The 14,954-nt window shown below is 43.0% G+C and overlaps 2 protein-coding genes across 2 annotated transcripts in view; one reads left to right on the top strand and one right to left on the bottom strand.

The window, feature by feature from the left end:
- The first annotated feature begins 3 nt into the window (after positions 1–3).
- Positions 4–6,930, top strand: TMEM40 (transmembrane protein 40). Its single transcript, XM_078384053.1, has 8 exons — positions 4–13; positions 868–936; positions 3,517–3,549; positions 3,725–3,793; positions 4,323–4,394; positions 4,486–4,560; positions 4,934–4,996; positions 6,176–6,930. The coding sequence occupies exons 1-8, from the start codon at positions 4–6 to the stop codon at positions 6,193–6,195; spliced, it is 411 nt and encodes a 136-aa protein (XP_078240179.1). The 3' UTR covers positions 6,196–6,930.
- A 3,634-nt stretch (positions 6,931–10,564) lies between these two features.
- Positions 10,565–14,954, bottom strand: part of TKT (transketolase) — a 39,715-nt gene continuing 35,325 nt past the window's right edge. Inside the window, exons 11-14 of the mRNA XM_072989644.2 lie at positions 12,781–12,864; positions 12,499–12,592; positions 11,963–12,085; positions 10,565–10,903 (exon numbers count right to left, since the gene is read on the bottom strand). Coding sequence (XP_072845745.1) covers positions 10,716–10,903; positions 11,963–12,085; positions 12,499–12,592; positions 12,781–12,864 — 489 coding nt within the window. The 3' untranslated portion in view covers positions 10,565–10,715. The remainder of the gene's footprint in view (positions 10,904–11,962; positions 12,086–12,498; positions 12,593–12,780; positions 12,865–14,954) is intronic.

The raw sequence follows: 14,954 nt of genomic DNA, 5'->3' as shown, positions 1-14,954 counted from the left end.
AAAATGTCACTGTGTCTGAGAAAGAGACCGATATGTTGTCCTGGATCAAACAAAACTGTTTTTATGTTGCTGAACAAGCTAATCACTGATAAGATCTTTCCTGCAATAAAATCTTTCCTGTGTACCTTGTCCTCCTGTAGCAGGCAAGCGTGATGTAATTTGTTTATTTAATTATACTAAAATGGCATTTTCCAAAGAACAGATACCAATTTCTTTATAGAGTTTTGTTTCTGCTTATTTAACCATAAGCATTTGGAGAATGACAATGAGGTACATATTTGAATGCCACTCCTAAAACAGTTTGAGACAGTTTGGCAGATTGGGTCTAAGCTTGGAACAGAATTTGTGAACTTGTGGGATCTTTGCTCGAGTTTTACCTCATTAATGTATTTTCTGAAGAGGTCACTGTATGCATAATCCAGATTTTGGCAAAGTATTTCCATAGTCTCCCATGGTATCCTTCTTGACAAAATTGAAAACTATAGACTGGACCATACACAGTTGTTGCATTTTGTGAGGTGGACAAGACTCATCACTGGCCTAGTGGACAGGCTGCAGGAAAGCTGATTAACGACTTCACATTCCGCTGGAGGGCAGTCTCTAGGTGAATGTTACGTGGCTCTGCTTTAGGCCCTGTGTTGTTCAACCCTTTTAGAGATAAAAAGGGGTGATTACAAGAGAGATTCCTGCTTGTGATACCCAAGGTTGGAAATACCCTTCCCATCAACACTGCAGATGTTTCAGTGCCATCTCAGTGCATTGCTTACCCAGACATTTTAACTGGCAGAGCCTGCAGTCTATCCTTGCTTCATTTTTGTTTTGTTTCGATGGTGCAATATGTTTTGGTGTTTCTGGTCTTTTAAGTAGTTTTATCTCTTCTGTGCATCGGCATCATTCTAGATCCATCCGGCGAAGTTGTTCCATATGGTGACACAGGTATGTAGTCTAAAACCTGGAGCTGGTTTGTTCCTGATCCTCCTTCTCTCTCTCCCCGCCCCCTTGGTACATCTTCCTCTTCCTCATCATTGCTGTCCTCATCCACTCTCTTGCCTTTCCTTGGGATGTAACTGGCGGCACCTCCTCCAGAGACAACCAGGCCTAAGGAGGTCATGGAGTGCGCAAAGGAGCAAGCGGCAAGGAGGAACCACCACCGGATCGGCAGCGGGCCTCCGAGGGGATGCCATCCCCAAGGGGCCCTCTGGGTCACAGCTGTTGGCAGCCTGTTCTTTTCCCAGGCTCTGACAGTTTGCATAAATACAACTCCGTTTTTTAAATGGAAAAAAAGGAAAAAAGAAGAAGGGAAAGGAAACAAAAGCAGTTGGAAGTACAGCTGGAAGCAGTGAAGCAGTCTGGTTTATTTTAGTCATTCTGATAGCATCCCTGGAGGGGGTGGTGGTGGTTCTGTGTGCATATTGGTCATGGTGTCAGTGGGTTTAACGGTATAATGATCCTTCTCTGTCAATTCCTGTAGCTCCTTTGGTAAAGTGCAGCATTCAGTTATAGCACCCTGCAGTGGCTATAGTACTGGGATAACATGCTATTGCTGCTCAGTTGATGCATCACCATCGGGGCGGGCAAAGTGCACTCTAAATGTGGCCATGGGGCTCCAGCAGCCCCCATAGGACTTACCACACCCCCCCCGTGTTAAAGTTTGTAATGCAAAAATGTGTGCCCTCTAGGGGATGAAGGGCATTTTTGCCATGGTTTAGACTGAGACCATGCCAGGATTTCTGGAGCCCTCCTCACACACCCTTTTGGTTTGTTTTTTTTTAAAGTAATTAACATAATATTTTGGCCATGTAAAGGCACAAGGGGATTTTTCCAGTTTAAAATAATAAGAAAAAAAGTAGAGTGTGGTCCAGAGACGGCCAAGTTGTCCATCTCTTATTAGGTACAATATTTTTAAAATGTTAGGAATTTTTGATCAAAATAATTGTGCATACTTAATCATTTATTAAGAACTGTGTTGTAAAATGTAAACTCTTCCCTTGAGGATCCATGTGCTTGAATTTGGATTTTGTTTGCCATTGCCTCTGGATTTCTTTTTCTTTTTTTAATCTTTTTCACTATTCATTTTTATTATTGTTTGTGTGATTTTTGTATGGTGGGTGGTTATGTGTTTCTAATTGTTTTTAGCACCACTAGAGGGGCAAGATTTAAATGTAACAAACAAAGAAATCAGCTGGCAGATCACCAAAATTAGTTTGATGGAGGGCTATATTGAACATTGTGATTTTCACAAGCACATACAAAAGTGATACATGTACAAGTATTTGCCATGGCATGAATCCTGCAAGAACATGTGCCAGGATACCTGGAATAACCAAAATTCTCTGCCACAGGAGCATGTGCTAGTAAAGTGTGCTGGTTTTCTATATCAAACAATATGTGATATAGCCTCAAACAAAAAGAAACAAAATATACATATTACTGAAAGAAGTTAATATATGAAACCATTTAAAGGAGGGAAATTTGAACAAGGAAGCCAGATCAATTTATGTTAGGGTTTTGTTTGTTTGTTTGTTTGTTTGTTTGTTTGTTTGTTTGTTTGTTTGTTTGGTTGGTTGGTTGGTTGGTTGGTTGGTTGGTTGGTTGGTTGGTTGGTTGGTTGGTTGGTTGGTTGGTCCAAATTTCCCAACACACCCTCTAGTGGTCATCTCAAGCCAAGGTCTTTGTGTGCGTAAGTTAATACTGTTGTTTCTGTAGGTTAAAGTCAGATAAAGCTTGGTGAACAAGGAAAGTTCTTCCCATATATCAGTCTATACCCCCAGATACATACAAATCACAGTCTTGTCATGAATATGATATTGTTGTTTAGTCGTTTCTGACTCTTCGTGACCCCATGGACCAGACCACACCAGGTCCTCCTATCTTCCACTGCCTCCCATAGTTGTGTCAAATTCATGTTGGTAACTTCAATGACACTGTCCAACCATCTCATCTTCTGTCGTCCCCTTCTCCTCTTGCCGTCACACTTTCCTAACATCAAGGTCTTTTCCAAGGAGTCTTCTCTTCTCATGAGATGGCCAAAGTACTGGAGCCTCAGTTCAGGATCTGTCCTTCCAGTGAGCACTCTGGTTTGATTTCCTTTAGAATTGATAGGTTTGTTCTCCTTGCAGTCCAGGGGACTCTCAAGAGTCTCCTCCAGCACCACAATTCAAAGACATCAATTCTTCGGCGGTCAGCTTTCTTTATGGTCCAGTTCTCACTTCCATACATAGCTACTGGAAAAACCATAGCTTTGACTATTCGGACTTTTGTTGGCAAGATGATGTCTCTGCTTTTTAAGATGCTGTCAAGGTTTGTCATCGCTTTCCTCCCAAGAAGCAGGTGTCTTTTAATTTCGTGGCTGCTGTCTCCATCTGCAGTGATCATGGAGCCCAAGAAAGCAAAATCTGTCACTGCCTCCATATCTTCCCCTTCTATTTCCATATCAATATGATATGGCTTATTTTAAAACCTTTTTTCCTATAAATTTACCTCTTAATTTTTACAAGCTGTCTTCTTGTTTTTCAGAGGTTAAAGAGACAGAGAGAGAACCTGCAGCAGGTAAATATAAATGAGAGATTTCAAAGTTTGGTGGTCCCTTTCCTCATGTAATTTTCAGCCAAACCAAAATTTGTGTCAAATATGTGGGTAAACTTAAATTTTACAGTTCCAGCCCATTGATGCAGTTGAATGGACTTGTCTGATTATTGCTTCAATTCAAATTTATTCTCCATAGTGTATGAACATGTTGACAACCACCCGCCTCGCCATCCAAGATGGTGCATACCCTACATACGAAAAGATGGTAAGATATTAACTATCATAACCATAGTCAGAATACCTGATGCCTTTTTAAAAATTCCCATTTTCCTGCCTAGGATTGTGAAGTGACAGTGAAATAGCTCACAAGAACAAACAATATGAGAGAACTGTTATACTTTACATCTTGAAAATCCAAACTAAGATTCTTTAGTAACTGGACAGTACTCTTCATAACAATCTGTGAAGATGTTCATAGCTCAGCATCTCTCTGTGCGGATACCTGAAAAAGCATGTTCCCAAATCATAAATAACGTATATTACTAAGAGGTCTGTTGATTCAGATGCTGTTCTACTTAAGGGTGGGTGCATAATTCATCTGGAAAGCAGGCATGTATTATTTATGCTGAATGTAGTGCATAATAATAGTTAATGGGCTGCTAATGAAACTGTGTGGATGACCAGAACGCTAGTGCCCATGCTCTTCTTAAACCAAAGGCTTTAACTGGTATGGAAACATGAACAAAATATACCCTCTTTTGATTCTGTGATACTTTATTCCTTTCTTGTTTCAGATGAATTCTTCCATTTTGTCATTCTTTGCTTTGCTGCTGGTGCCTCACTTGTTTGCTATTACAAATACAACAGTAAGTCAAAATTGTGATGTATTGGTTTCATTTTGGTAAACAGAGAACACCATTTGATATATTAACACTTATCTTTTTCTTTTTTTAAAAGACTGGATAGTTGCACTTGGTGTCGGTTTGATGACCTTTGCATCTTTAGAAACAACTGGAATATATTTTGGGCTCGGTATGTGTGTATCATATTGGCTTTCCTTGGTAGATAGCAAAAGTAATCTGCTTTATGTTTAGATGCAGGGCTTTGCATGATATGATATGTATTTCTACTCCCAAATGAACTCTATTGTGCATAGAACTCACATCTTCAGATCATCATCACCATTATCATCATCATCATCATCATCATCATATCTTAGAACTGCAGAGCTGCAAGGAACCCTATGGGGAGTCCGGCCCTGGTTTGATTCCTCACTTTTGATTCTGCACAGTGAGGAATCAAACTCCCAAGCATACTCAAGCTATATTATATATATGTGCCATGTTACCTTTCCACATGCTTCTGTGACTGAGTATGTAACCATATCTCTTTTGTTTTTCAATAGTATACCGCATTCGAAGCATCCTGGAAGGGTTTGTTCCCCTGCTTCAGAGAGTTCAAATGCCTGGTAATTCTCCTCATGGCCCATGTAGCTACAGGGCGTCTTGCTTCCCCTCTCCCTTGCCTCTTCATCAAGCTCCATGAAGATTCACTGGCTGAATTTTCCAGAGGTGGAAAAAGAAACACTGTTTTTTAAATTACAGCCTCAGGAATGTTAAAATCAATTTTATAGAGGCTCTCGGTCTCATCCTGAGAAAGAGATCTTGATATAGACATGAGTGACAACATGTATACCAAGACCTGCATGTTACACAGGCAAAGCTAAGGGGCCACCAAGAGCCAATATAAACTTGATGCAGCAGACTAAGTGTGTTTGGGGTGTGTGTGAAAAGGAAGAAGTAGAGAAGAGAACAATGTAGTTAGAGGTATGTATGTGTATTTTTAACCACAAAAGACTTGCAGTTGGTCCTTCTTTCCCTTTGAAGTGCTTTGAATTTTTTAAAAAGCATAATAAGACTGCATCTGGCCTAGTGTTGCACAACACACACATCCATATGTGCATTCATACACTGGTAGCTTCCTGTCTTGGCTACTGCAATGCATTCTGCAAAGGGCTGCCCTTGAAGATGACACAAATGCTGCAACAGATGTAATATGCAGCAGCTAGATTCCCGGCAGGAACACCTTTCAGAACCCGTTCCACTCCAGTTCCAAAAGACTTGCACTGGATGGTGATATGCTTCCAACTAACGTTCAAAATGATAATTACTTTTAAAGGCTTAAATGGCTTGGGACCTAGAGATTTGAGGGACTACTTCTCCCCATACATTCCTTACTGAATACTGAAATCTGCTGGGGGACCCATCCTCTCTTTCCCACCATTGAAATCATGTGGAGATGCAGCAAAGGACATTCCTAGCTGTAACACCCAATCATGGAATGTTTCTCTTCAGATGGCATAAATCTTTTGCCTTTTTACTCAAGAAATCTAAGGAAGCTTTTAAAAAGCTTTCAATCCACATTTGAGTGTCAGGCAGCATCTTATGATTGCTGATGAGTAACTTAAAGTCATTTGCCATCTTTTTTTTCTTTTTTAAAAAATCCTTGCTCCTGTTGAATGGCTATGTTCAGCGTTCATGAAATGGGCAGTGCATGCTTATATTTCCACAAACACAGATTTATGTCATGTATTAATCGATGTCTGAAAGTAATCTAATAAGATTTTTTCCCCCTCCCCATTGTATAGGTTTCAGAAAAGTTAACTAAATGGAAGGATTCAAGAAAGCCGAATAAAAATCCTGTTTGTTTACTGGACTAATATCAAGAAATGTTTTCCAGGGTTACCACGTTTAATATAAAAACATAATAACTGCAGAAGTGTAGAATTTTCTCAACTGGGGCAAAGAACTGTGCTACAGTGGCTGCCTTCTCTCTCTGGACATATGTTGTAACATATATTTCCATGTCTTAATTGTCTTCCGTGTCTTACTTCCTTTGTTTGCTCCCAGCTTCAATATTGACAACTGTATTTTTAAAATGCAATTTTGGGTTTCGTTGTGATAACAATTTTCCTTGTGCAGCAGCATAAAAGCAAAAATGAAAAAGTGAATTAAGATGTGTTTAGAAGATATTCTTTACAGATGTGCCACGTAGAATGTAACTCTGATTACCATTCATCTGGAGCAGCCCTACTAAATCTGGACAAAAGCTTTGAAATGAATCCCTTTTGCACGGACAGACATTGGACACATAGGAGAAGAGTATATATATATATTTAAATATGTTTAAAATTGGGAAGAGGAGCAAAGCCTGTAATAACCTATATATCTCTTCTATTTGTTGAGCAGTATTTCTGGTTCAATTAGTACCAATTTGCTAAAAAAGATTTCAGAAAGCAAAAATGGTTTTAATAATTATAACCTGCTGCTTCTCCTCTCTGCTGGATGTTGGCATGAATGAAGGTTGCAGATGTTAAAGATTAAATTAAGACTGTATATGAAATTGTATACTTTCTTCTTTCTTTCTTTGATTTAGAGGGTTGCAAAATTTAAAATTATGGACTTATATGAAATATAGGTAAAATTAAACAAATTAAAATGCAAAGATAATTAGACAATAAAATTGTACTATTAATGTTAATACTGGTACTTCAGATTTTATATATAGCCTTTTATAGGTGTTATGTGTTATGTGGAAGAACATGGAAGGAATTGTGCTGCATCAAATTTATGGCCTATCTAATCCAGCATATGGTTCTAACCATGGCCTGTCGGATATGTATGGAAAACCCACAAGAAAGACAGGGCCAAAACTGTACCCTCCCCCTTGTGTACCTCAACAGTTGGTGTATATATTCTATAGGCATGCTCCCTTGGATACAGAGGTGTTTCCTGGATAAAAGCCATCAGTGCCCCATTTTCCATTTCATTTTTCTGAATCGTTGTTGGTGTCCCATAACTTGTTTCGGTCGTGAACATGATTCAGAGGAAAAGGCTAAGGGCAGATGCAGAATGTTCTTTCAGTCAATTGCACACCTACTTTGCTGTAAGACCACAGAACTGAAAGGCTCTCTAAATAAACAGAGGACCAAGCTGCACCGTTTTTTCACATGAAAGGGATTTCGGTAAAGATGTTCTGTTGTGTGGTGAACTAGTTGTCTAACTTCTTTCTAAATTAATTGGAAGGGAAAGGCTCTCATCTTCAGCATCCTACATTAGCCAAGGGAAAAAGAGGTGACCTGTTAAAACCAGATCCAGCTGCCTAGGCTTTACCCAAATGCAGACATTTGGGTTAAAGGAATATGAGCTTTATAGCCAAACACCATGAGGGCAGTGCAGACCAAGCTTATAGACTATTCCACTCTTTGTACTGACGGATGAACAGAAATATGCTGAAGTTGATAAATCCGCGTAGCTCTGGGTGGGAGACCATCTGGAAACAACAACACCATGGCCTGTCGGGTATGTATGGAACTGCTCAAAGAAGAAAAACAATGAATAAATAATAAGTTCCTGTCTTCCCTTCCACTCTTTTAACCTCAGCATAGTTTCCCTATACACTTGAGACTCTATGCTCAACTTTGCTCCAAGCATAGATGGTTGAACAGGCTATTAATAGATCACAAAACTCAGAAGAGTCCAAGGACACTCCATCTGTGGGTACTTTTTTGCTCAAATGGAATGATAGCTGAGCCAGGAAGTATGTCCAGGTATTCTGGCTGAGGCCGCACCGATTTCAGGCAGGCAAGCCAAAGGAGCACAGAGATACGGCCCTTGGCCTTTTCCAAGCCAGCATAAGTTGTTGTTTTGCTTCTCCCAATATTTGCACCAGAAACATGCATGGCAGCTAGGAGTTGCTGAGGCTGACTTGTGAGTTGGAAAGGCATGTCAAAGAATAGGGGAAGAAGCAGTGGAACTAGACGGTGCATCAAGGAGGCAGACCGGGAGACAAAGTTGCACCACAAGGGTCCCTCCTTCAGCCAATAGGAAGTGGGGGGGAACCCAAACTGAGGAATACAGTGGACCCTCGACTTACAGACTTTTCGAGTTACAGACTTCTCTGGCCACAAAATTTAGGTTTGCCTTGCAGCCGGAGAATCGGCCTACAGACCAGAAAAAACCCCAAAATGGAACAAAAATCAAACAAAAACAGCCGGTTATGGGATTAATCGGTTTTCAATACATTGTAGGTAAATGGAGACTCGACCTGCAGCCACCATTCCAATACATATTAATTCCATAAGTAGAGGGTCCACTGTAAGGTAATACAACTCAAAAGGTGCCTGAATGAGCTTAACCGTGTCCAGTCACTTCATGGAGTTGGGAAAAATCACTCTCTCTTAGTCTAGCCTACCATCCCAGGATTATCTGGAGAAGAAAACAACATCCTGTTTTGGTCCACTGTGTGATGTCCTTAAATTACAGCAATTTAATATTTGGAAGGGGGACGAGGGGAGAATAGAATTTGTATGCATCAGTTGAATGCCTTGGGACACTATTTGTCTGTACAGTGGTGCCTCGTATAACGAGTGCCCCGTTTAACGACGAATTCGCATAGCGATGGCATTTTTGCCATCACTTTTGCGATCGTATAACGAAGGTGCCTATGGGGAAAAATCGCTTTGCGATGTTTTCCCCGTAAGCACCATTTTCCCCCAGCTGAGCGGCGGGAGCCTCCAAAGGAGCACTCCCGCCACTCAGCTGGGGGAAAATGCCTGCGGTGGCCTTAGAAGGACCCTTCCGAAGGGTCCTTTTGAGGCCACCGCGGGGGGAGGGCGGGGGGATGCCTGTCAGGCATCCCGGGCTTGTATCCCACCCGCCGCCGGTTACCCAGCCTTGGGTAACCGGCGGCGGGTGGGATACAAGCCCGGGATGCCTGAAAGGCATCCGGATCCCCCCGCTCTCCCACTCTCCCCCCGCCGCCTTGGATCGGACCCGCGGGGGCTAGCCCTGCCATGGCTGGACTCCCAAGAGTCCAGCCATGCCCGGGGTAGCCCCCGCAGGTCGGATCCAAGCCGGATCCAAGCCGCGGGGGGAAGGTGGGGAGACCCGATGCCTGTCAGGCATCCTGGGCTGGGCAGCGCGGGGCGGCAGGGACAGGGTGGAGGGGTCCCGAAGGTTTCCAGGCTTTTGCCTGGAAGCCTGCGGGATCCCTCCCCCACCCTGTCCCCTTCGCTGGCAGCCACCCCTCGCTGCTTTTCCCAGGCTGGATCGGGCTCCTGGGAGTCCAATCTGGGCTAGGAAAGGCAGCGCGGGGCGGCGGGGACAGGGAGGAGGAGTCCTGAAGCCTTCGGGATCCCTCCCCCACCCTGTCCCCTTCGCTGGCAGCCACCCCTCGCTGCTTTCCCCAGCCTGGATCGGGCTCCTGGGAGTCCGATCTGGGCTAGGAAAGGCAGCGCGGGGCGGCGGGGACAGGGAGGAGGAGTCCTGAAGCCTTCGGGATTCCCCCTCCTCCCTGTCCCCTTCGCTGGCAGCCACCCCTCGCTGCTTTCCCCAGCCTGGATCGGGCTCCTGGGAGTCCGATCTGGGCTAGGAAAGGCAGCGCGGGGCGGCGGGGACAGGGAGGAGGAGTCCTGAAGCCTTCGGGATCCCTCCCCCACCCTGTCCCCTTCGCTGGCAGCCACCCCTCGCTGCTTTTCCCAGCCTGGATCGGGCTCCTGGGAGTCCGATCTGGGCTAGGAAAGGCAGCGCGGGGCGGCGGGGACAGGGAGGAAGAGTCCTGAAGCCTTCGGGATTCCCCCTCCTCCCTGTCCCCTTAGCTGGCAGCCACCCCTCGCTGCTTTCCCCAGCCTGGATCGGGCTCCTGGGAGTCCGATCTCGGCTAGGAAAGGCAGCGCGGGGCGGCGGGGACAGGGTGGAGGGGTCCTGAAGGCTTCCAGGCTTTTGCCTGGAAGCCTTCGGGATCCCCCACCCACCCTGTCCCTGCCAGTTTTTAGTCAATTGGAACGCATTAACCAGGTTTTAATGCGTTTCAATGGGCTTTTTAATTTCGCTGTACGATGTTTCCGTATAGCGATGTTAATCCTGGAACGGATTAACATCGCTATACGGGGCACCACTGTATATGTATTCCCACATTATCTCATTACTGTTCAAGAAAACAGCTAGCAGGGGAAAAAAAACCCAAAAAGCATTAATTTAATCCCAAAACATTTTTATTAGAACTCTTTCATTAAAACTTCCTGCACATACTTTTAACCAGCATCTGACTGTGTAAGTACTCTCCTTTTTTCCCCCTCCACCCTTCCAACACTTCTCATGATAACTCGGTGGGGGGTATGATTCCAGCTACTCTGCATTTCTTGACTTGGACACGGCCATCTTCACTGCCTGGATGATGCCCTCCTTATCTATGCCAAACATCCTAAGCAGCTCAGCCGGCTTTCCACTTCTTGGTATGTGGGACACAGCCAAGCGAGTGACGGTGACCCCGGGCTCTCCCACCACAGCAGCAGAGACAGCTTCTCCAATGCCACCTGCAGAAAGATGATAGACAACAGGTGATAAGTCAAGACCAGGAGGCTTTATTTCTCTGTAAGCGGCTTAATGCAGCTATTTAAAAAGAAAACAACTGGACCATTCCAAGGGATCAGAATGGCTGCACAGTTGCTTGTTCCATGAGAGGCTTTTGCCTAAACAGTTTTTTTCTTCTAAGAACAAGATTAGTACTTTGGAGCCACATCGTGAGAGATGATCTCCTCCTAGGACAACAGTAGGGCAGAGGAGCCAAGGGTAAAGAAACTGCTTTCTGGTTCCAAGTGGTCAAAGATTCAGTGACTCCCTTGCCTATTTTACATGGGGACAGGTAAGTACAGTGGTGCCTCGCTAGACAGTTACCCCACATGACAGTTTTTTTGCTAGACATCGACTTTTTGCGATCGCTATAGCGATTCGCAAAACAGTGATTCCTATGGGGGAATTTCACTGGACAATGTCTGGTCCCTGCTTTGCAAACCAATTTTCGCTAGACGACGATTTTGACAACTCCCTCTGTGCTCACAAAACGAGTGTTTTCAGGACCTAAGCTTAGCAAGGCAATGATTTAAACAGCTGATCGGCGGTTCACAAAACAGCTTTCCTATGGCCGATCCTCACTAGACAACAACGATTCTTCCCCATTGGAACACATTAAACAGGTTTCAATGCATTCCAATGGGGAAATGTTTTTCGCTAGACAATGATTTTGCTAAACAGCGATTTCAATGGAACGGATTATCATCATCTAGCAAGGCACCACTGGTATGTATAAAATAGCATTTTAGGTCTCAAACCTTCTGATTATTTTGCTTCCTAAAAAGTTGTTGTTACGTAACCCCACGCACCATAGTAGGGAACATAAATGCAATGCAAAACTTGCAAGAATGCTTGCACAATCAGCACAATACTGGACTATCCCCAGGGAAGCCCAATCTCTGCCTTTATAAGTGCTGTGCCTTTTTTTATGAAGCTGGAGAACAGGCACTGGGAACGGATCAGTGGCAACCTATTGGTATCCGGCATGCCCTTCTGCCTGGTTATCAAGCCCATTGACCTACCTTCATAGTAATGGTCTTCCACAGTGATGATTCTGCCTTTGGTTGCCCTTGCATTTTCAAGTATAGTTTTCTTATCCAGAGGTTTGATAGTGAATGGGTCAATCACTCTGATGGGAACTTTTTCTGAAGAGGAAGAATGGAAAAACAGGAGGATGTAGCAAAGCATGTGATTCAAAATGTAAAGTAGAAAAAAAGATTCAACATTTTACAGAAAAAGCCCTACTAAAGCATCCACATATGTTTACTGGAAACTACTGCACATCTTTGTATAGCCACCTTACAGGCAAAACAGGTTTGCTATTAACAGAAAGCCATATTTTTCTGTTTCCTCGTTCCCTAGAATTAGAGTCTTTGTATTCCACTGCTCCCACTTCCACAGACCTTGACTTGACCAGCATGATAACCATCTACAAAGCATGGGATTTTGTTACTGCTTGTCTAAATATCCTGACATAAACACAATATTTGAGGACAAGAAATAAATCTTCCCTTCTGTTACAAAAACAATTCCAACAGGCAGTTCACTACATGGTCACCTTTCTTGAGTTGCTCGGCGGCCGCGAGCGCCTCGTGCAGAGTCACTCCTGCTCCAATCACAGTCACCTGGTCATCCTTCCCCTTGAAGACCACCTGGCAACAACAAGGAGAGACAAATAAGAGCAACTCCTAGGTGTTGCTGCTGTCTAAAATGATGAGCACCAGTCAGTGGCAATGCTTCAGGGTGGCCAAGAAAACTGTTTCCCATACGCTGAGACAGACTGTTTTTCTAGGAAATGTAGTTCAGACAGGTTAAATACATTTTTTGAGGTGATACTCACTTTGGCTTGCCCCACATGGAAGTCCTCATTGCTGCCATAAATCACAGTATTTTCTGGACGACTGGTCCTTATGAAACAAATGCCCTGTTTTCAGAAAGAAAACAACATGGATTTTAATGCAAATTGTAACCCTGGCAGTTACACTTCAGGATCAAAACGCAAATCAAAATTCAACCCAAGGGGGGGGGGGAGAGTCCTTTTTATGGGATCTGATTCTCAGTTACAAAATTCATGTACAGTATTTGGATTCCATGGTTACAGTAAATTGGGGGGGAGGCCTATTCCATGTTAGGTGGGTAATTTTGGGAAGTATAGTCCCCCAAAAGTAAAATTTCTCAGTGCTTGTTTTGGGGTCATCTTTTTTGAAAAATGTAGTCTTTGTTAATTTATGAGGCAAATATAGTGCAACACAACTGTTTTCATACAATGGCGGGATTTAGGTGATTCCTGCTTAATAAAACAAAACAGAGCTATGCACAAGCCTTTTGCTTGCATATTATATTCTTATGCCATCTTTTCTATCTTTCCTTCTTGATACTATGGATTATGCAGGAATCATAGAATCATAGAACAATGGGGTTGCATGAGGCCTATTAAGCCATCAAGTCCAATCCCCTGCTCAAAGCAGGTTGTCCAATTTTCTCTTGAATGCCTCCAGTGTTGGAGTGCTCATCACCTCCGGAGGTAACTGGTTCAATTGTTATCCTGCTCTAACAGTTCAGGGTTTTTCCTGATACTGAACCAAAATTTGGCTTCATGTAACTTCAGCTCATTATTATGTGTCCTGCACTCTGGAATGATCGAGAATGAATCCTGCCCTTCCTCTCATGACTATCTAGCAAATAGACTGTCAGGATTTGTTCTTGACAAATCTATGTTGGCTTCTAGTTACTACTGCATTGCTTTAAAAGTACTTGCGAAGTGGCTGTTTTATAATCTGCTCCAGAATGTGAAGCTAGCTAGTCCATAGGTCCCAGGATTCTCCTTCTAGCCCTTTTTGAAGATAGGGAAAAGTTAGTCCCCTTCTAGTCATTTGGCACATCACCCATCTGCCATGATTTCAGGGAAATGACAGTGGTTCTTCAGTCAGTTCCTTCAATATTTTTGGATGCAGTTTACCTAATCCTGGAGATATGAACTCAAACTTGGCTGTTTGTTTATCAGTCTCAAGTTGCAATCCTGTCCCCTTCTTGTGTACTTACATTCTATTTGTCATAGATTTTCTTTTGTGAAAAGACTGAGCTAAAATAGGAATTAAGCACTTCTGCCTTTTCCTTGTCATCTGTTAAATTTTGCTGTCTTTATTGAGTAGTTGAGCTACTATTTCTTTTCTCTGTCTTTTGCTACACATGTACCTTTTGCTACACATGTACCTTGCTAACCTCAGCTCATTCCCAGCCTTTGCCTGCCTAACAAAAGCCCCACATTTGTCTGTACTCCTCCTTCATTGCCTGGCCTTCCTCCCACTTCCTACATGTGTCCTATTTATTTTCAAATCCTCTCAGCATTTTTTTTCTGAAGTCTCATTTATCTTTTTTTGCTATCTTTCACATTTTTTTGTATGAATTATTTGTATCTGTGCCATTAGAATTTTCTTTTTAAGAATCTCCGGGTCCATCTGTGAAGGACCATCTTTTTAAGAATCTCCTTTTCCAGTTAGGATCTCCTGCCATTGGATGTTACGTATCATTGTTCTGAGTGTATTAAAACTGGCTTTCCTAAAATCCAATGTACACACATGGCTGCATTCTGCTTTAGTTTCCTTTTGAAACCAAGAGATCATGTAGGAATATGGTCACTTTCCTCCAGAATTCCCCTTACTGCTATTAAATTACCTTCAATTAGCTACAATTTCTCATTATGTCTAAACAGGCAAACTCAGGTTTCCCAGAACAGGCCAGGAATATGACTTGTTCCAAATATAGGAAACCACAGTTTCTCTATTTTGATGTAAGGGGAAACAATGGTTTACTGAATACTTTTGGTATGAATTGTGCCACGCTCTGAGGGAAGAAGAGTTTGCTACCAATAATGGAAGATCCAGATCACATGCATACAAAAAGCAGAAGGTAATCACATACTGAGGCCATACCTAGCGGCTTGCCTCAATGAACTGAGTTAAAGGAGTTAGGCCAACAAAGATAATAGTATATGCATCTTCGGCATGTAAATAT

The sequence above is a fragment of the Pogona vitticeps genome, chromosome 2 (genome assembly GCF_051106095.1).
Source record: "Pogona vitticeps strain Pit_001003342236 chromosome 2, PviZW2.1, whole genome shotgun sequence".
Classification (NCBI taxonomy): Eukaryota; Metazoa; Chordata; class Lepidosauria; order Squamata; family Agamidae; genus Pogona; species Pogona vitticeps.
Note: the sequence above shows the minus strand (reverse complement) of the source record. Positions and strands in the feature narration are given on the sequence as shown.